Source organism: Myotis davidii, unplaced genomic scaffold, assembly GCF_000327345.1.
Source record: "Myotis davidii unplaced genomic scaffold, ASM32734v1 scaffold79, whole genome shotgun sequence".
NCBI lineage: Eukaryota > Metazoa > Chordata > Mammalia > Chiroptera > Vespertilionidae > Myotis > Myotis davidii.
This window is the reverse complement of record NW_006294339.1, coordinates 8,509,592-8,515,132: the sequence shown is the minus strand read 5'-3', so window position 1 is coordinate 8,515,132 and position 5,541 is coordinate 8,509,592. Positions and strand designations below refer to the sequence as shown.

The 5,541-nt window shown below is 44.2% G+C and overlaps 1 protein-coding gene across 1 annotated transcript in view; it reads right to left on the bottom strand.

Annotated features, from left to right (window-relative positions):
• Positions 1-5,150, bottom strand: part of LOC102755954 (nuclear factor 1 A-type-like) — a 144,752-nt gene extending 139,602 nt beyond the window's left edge. Inside the window, exon 1 of the mRNA XM_015566979.1 lies at positions 4,770-5,150. Coding sequence (XP_015422465.1) covers positions 4,770-4,772 — 3 coding nt within the window. The 5' untranslated portion in view covers positions 4,773-5,150. The remainder of the gene's footprint in view (positions 1-4,769) is intronic.
• Between the last annotated feature and the right edge of the window lie 391 nt (positions 5,151-5,541).

Genomic DNA, 5,541 nt, shown 5'->3' with positions numbered 1-5,541 from the left:
GCATTACTGGGTAACGCGGTGAGGAGCAGTTACAGTCTGGACTCCCGGGCAGCTATAGGCTGCCACAGGATGTGCTTAAGCAAACAAAACTACTTTTCCTCGTCCCCATCCCCCAACTCCCGCCGCAGACCTTCGCGGACCTCGGGGGAGGACTTGGGCAACTTTGCCAGGTGGTCTGGTACCCCCCGGTTCGCGGCGTGGGATTACTGGGTAACGCGGTGAGGAGCAGTTACAGTCTGGACTCCCGGGCAGCTATAGGCTGCCACAGGATGTGCTTAAGCAAACAAAACTACTTTTCCTCGTCCCCATCCCCCAACTCCCGCCGCAGACCTTCGCGGACCTCGGGGGAGGACTTGGGCAACTTTGCCAGGTGGTCTGGTACCCCCCGGTTCGCGGCGTGGGCACCAGGAGACCCTGGGACACGGCCTGAGGGTCCATTTGCATGTATGCAAATTTTCTTCTTTTTTTTTTTTAAATCGGACCTCCTAGGTAACTTTTTTTCTCCTCTGAAATGCGGTATGGCTCAAAAGGCTTGTAATCTCTCCAACGGAGCTTTCTGTGGGAATAGATCGTCGGCAGGCGTCATTATGCACAAAAATCCTGCAAACTTTGCGCCGCTTAAGTCCGATGGCATTCAGGAGCGGGGGTGGTGGAGAAAATTTTCACACAGAAGATTCACCGGATTTGGGGGTGGGGGTTGTCTGGAGAAAGGGAGGCGGAGATTAATGAGCGTTCTCCCTCCCAGGACTGTGAAACTAAATGGGTTTGAACACAGACGCCATAGAAAAAGTTCTATCACGTTCAGAAACAACAGTGGTTTAGCTGTGACATCTTTGTCTTTTTAGGAAAAAAAAAATGTTAATGGGATGTCCCCTTCGGGAAGAGAGATGATTCTGGTCCGCAAACGCGTGCCCAGAACTGGACACAGGCTCTGATGACCATCCATGTGCCTGGAACACCTCTGGAAGGGTGCCTTTTAAGAATCCCCTTTTTTCCTCCCCCAGGTAATAGTTCTTAAAATGGAAAAGAGCTTCCTGCAATTATTTTAGGTTTGCTAAAGTATTGTTTTGGCAGAAAAGGGGGGTGGTTTTTAGGGTTTGGCAAGTTGCCAAGTAAGCCTGCTTTTCCAGTTTTTTTTTAACCTCATATTTTCTCTCTAGGCTCTCCTCCCTACTTGGGGGAAAGAAAAAAAAGTATAGCTCCTTCATCCAAACTCCCATCCCATCTCTTTCTCCTCATGTCTCTCTCATGCTAGTTTGCAGCCTGCTGCATTTGCTAATCCTTCTCAAAATTCCAAAAGGAAAGACGAGTGTATCACATTGAAAGACACTGGCACCCAGACAGGGCACTCTACACCTTGGTAGAAGTTACAGAGCTTAGCCTCTGAAAAGAGGAAATTCACTGTAGGAATGCCCACTCTGCAGGTGAGGGTCAGGGGAGGTGTTAAAGGCCATTCTCCTTCAGCCTCCTCCCCCCTTTTTAAATGAAGGGGCAGCAAGATTGGTACAGGGGAAATATTCTGCATTTGTCTAAATTATTTTATGCTTGTTCTCCAGTCAGTTTATTGCTAAAATAAATGCTGAATGGTCAAGAGACCATTGTCACACTCCCCGATTCTAAATATTCTTGGACATCTTTCAGATTATTTATTAAGAGGTGAGGGGAAAGAACGGCTTAAACCTTTAATAAGAGAGTCCCATTTTTCCAAACTAAACAACCGCTTTTCCTTAGTTCCTCTTGGATTTCTGCAGGGGAAAATGTCCTAAAAGCTAAGCTGAGTTACAGAGACAAAAATCCCTGGCCACAAAACCTTTGCTGGGATCTATAACTTCAAGGCGCTCCAAGTTTCCTCGATAGACGTTTCTGGCTGACAGTCCCAACATGTAACTGAGGCACAGTGAGAAGTTATTGTTCAAGTATGTACTCTTGGGAAGCTGTCTTCCAGAGCAGATTAAAATCTTCCTTTTGGTGTATTAAAAGATAGACTTCACATCTGCCTCCTTCCAAAATACCAAAGATTCTTACTTTTAATTGAATCTCAAAAAAAAAAGAAAGAAAGAAAGAACTGGCACGTCGCCCTCGTTGAAAAAGAATGGAGAAAAGTAATTTAATGCTGATATTTCTACTTTAAAAACTTCTTTTGTTGCAGCAGTGGATGTGCCCGCGATTTCCAGCTTTCTGTGGTTAGCAATATTATCTTAAGTAACTTTTGGCGCCCTTCGTAAGACTTTTGGATATGGGACGATTGTTTGCGCCCTCTAGGCAAGGGCTGGATCCAAGTTCAGCACCAAAGCCCTTCACATCCGCTCCTGCTTTCTCTCCTATCTCCGCCAGCTCCCACTCCCTCCCCCGCGGGAGGATGGGGGGAGGGAGGGGGGAGGCGGGGGAAACACTACAAAGTACAGTTCCAACTACAGTCTTTGGAAACACGACTGAGAAAAATACAGTAGAAGAGTTACAGTTACAAAAAGGCTTCTGGTAACTTTCTCTCCAACAGGCATAAATTTAAATACACACACAAAGAAACAGATGTTTCTCAAAGGGCAGTCTGGGGGTAAAAAACATTTCCAACTCTCTCCCCTCTTCCCAAGTTGCAAAAGTAAATCCTTGTCCAGAGTTCACAAAGATGCTAAGACACTTGAGAGAGCGAACAGGGGTGGAGGGAAGAACGAAGAGGGAAGACATAGAAAACAGTCTAGGAAGCACAGGTGAAGGAGGAAAACTAGTTTACTGCAATCATATAAATGCCCTATTGTTAGGAAGGATAAACCCCTTATTGGAAATAACCGCTCCAATCATTTATTTTGCAAGTGCTGGGAGGCTGCCTTGAAATGGGGTTGTCTCCGCGCAAAAGAGGCTCCTGTCATGCTCTTGGCTATCCATATTCTTCCTGGCACAGAGCCCAGCCTTGCATTTACTATGTTTTATTTGCAGAAATGTTACCTTGCCAGTTTTAGTGAAATCCTCTTAGATATATAAATTACGTCAATAAGGTTTCACTTATATGTACATCTCAAATACCTCTTGTTTTAGAGGTCACTTAATAGGAAGATCTTATTAATATGATTTAGATTTTAATGCCCAAAGCAGTAAAGGTAAAATTGGGGTTCATAAGTGACAACACCATTAACTGTCGTTCTTGCCAAGGCTAACTTTGTCACTAGCATGTTTCAACATTTTTCTTCTCTAGTTTTTTGACCTGCTGGTCACTGGTGTGCAGATTTTTCTCCTATGCTTGTATTACTAAATTGAATCATGTTGCTGAACTGAGCATGCAAGTGGATTCTTACATCAAATTTCCAAACTGGAGTTGATGAGAAGGCCTAAAGCCTTGGGAAATGGCTCCATGGGATATAATACAAACATGGGAAAGAGCTCATATTATTTTCTACTCACTCCTCAACAGAATTAAGTGTCTACTCTGCTCAGAGGGAAGGAAGAGATGGATATATTTTAGCCAGAGGCTGCCAGTTACTGTCTCCAAGATAAGCTACTGCAGTAGGTTTCCACTGGATTGGTGTCAAAGACTTGTCCAAGAGGCCAGATTCCAGCTAAGAGTTAGCCAGTCAGCAACTTTCCACACATACCCTCCACAGGGGTTGTTGTAGTAACAAGAAGAAATGTGAATTTGGCCAGTCGTAATATAGTATTTGCTACTGACCATATATTTAAACAGCAAAATTCAAAAGAAGTCAAGAAAAACTACTTTTTCTCCCTCTTCCTTTAAAATGTAAAAAACAGCTGTCAGTCCACCTGCGAAACATTCTCTCATGCTTAAAACTTGTTTAGAGTTTCAAAAAGGGAGGCTTGCCTATTCCTCCAAAGTACTGGAAAAACCAAAGCTTCTAAGATAATCAGAGCGAGAAGTTTTGTAATGCTGACTGTGCAATATACTACTTCCCAAAGCTCACTACAGTCCCATAATTTAGGGAAGTTTTTAAGTCACACATTTTTAAAAGTTGGACCTCACCTTCCAGGACAGTTAACAACTTTCCGAATTTAAAAATACTAATTCATGCAAAGTTAAACATTTCTCTAGCAGAAATTTTCTAACTTTTCCAAAAAGACAGTGAAGAAAGCATAAGATTCATGCAAAAATCCCCCATCCGTGGTTTTTTTTTTTTCTTCTTAAACTCGAAAACTCTTTCCTATTGTGCTTGCTAAAATCCGGAAGAGCTTGTAGCTTTTGACAGCTTGAACCACACCATCCCTTTCAGAGCCGCAGAGAACTTCAGATCTCTGCCCCGCCCCCTCTGGCAATTGCGAACCATTGTACACCCAAGCTTTCTCATGATTGGATAAAGCTTTTGTCAATCTCCCCTATTGTCCCATTGATTAGAGGATGGAATCGTCAATTATTCTCCGGGTCCAGACATTTCTTTTCGGGTTAGGTTGACTGCTGAGGCCAGACGTCTTTTTACAGAACAGAGCAGCACGTACAGGATTCCCCCCTCCCACCCCCCTATGTTTCTGGAACGGAGCAAGCGCTAGGAGGAAAAAAATCTGTCAAGCTCAGCAATTTTTTCAAATCTCAGGGAAAAAAAAAGGAAACCCAGTCTCAGATGCACATAGCAAAAAAGCCATCCACAAAGCTACATCTTTAAAACAAAACCATCACAATAGACATTACCCAGCAATCACTTAAATGCATATGCAAGCTAGAGAAATTTTAGTCTTAGCCATTAAACAAAATCATTCTACCGTTATTGTTCTTATAAAACGCATATCCGTATAAACGCAAAATAGAAAGTTTAAGATGTACCACGTACCATTGCAATGTAAAAAGAGTACGTGAGAAACTTTAAAATGTTCAGACGAATTGCTTCATTTGTTGTCCCCCTTTTTTTGCATTAAAAAAAATCTAAATAAACTTGGAACCGTTGAAAACCCGGAAGAGGTTTTTTTTTTAAAGCTGTTGGCCAATTGCAGGCTTCTTGGATTCTTTTTTTTTTTTTTACTCCAAATCAGAAGGCGTTCGCAATTGCAATGTGCGCTCTCTGCCTCTCTCACTGTCTCTCTCTCCTCTTTTGAAAGCGATCCAACCCGGGCTGGCTGGTTCTCAGATTCTCTCTGCTTTTGCCGTGTGTGCTTTGGATTATACGAGACTTTGCAGAAGTTGCAATCGATTCGCAGTCTCTCTCTTCTCTCCCAACGCCCTTGTTTATTTCCGCAATCGCTGCAATTTGCATAGTAACCACGCACTTAGGCGCCCGCGGCAGCCTATGGAGGGGACCGGGAGGGGGCAGGGAAAAGGCCTTGCCCCCTTCTCCCCTCCTCCTGTCTCTCTCCCCGCCAGTCTCCTCCTCCCCCACGGCGTGTGGCCAATAGGAGCCCCGGTATTCAGCGCAAGCTCCGGCCCGGTCACTGTTCGGCAGAAAAGCTCCTGTGTTACTAGGCCCTGCTGGCGGGGATCCTGTTTTTGGCGCATTGAAGTTCCTTTGCTTGCGGACCGCGCGGGGCTAGGGAGGTGTAAGGATATATATAGTACCTTTGCCTGCGGTTGTACGGGTTTTGGAACGTTTTAATCAAGTCTGTACACCT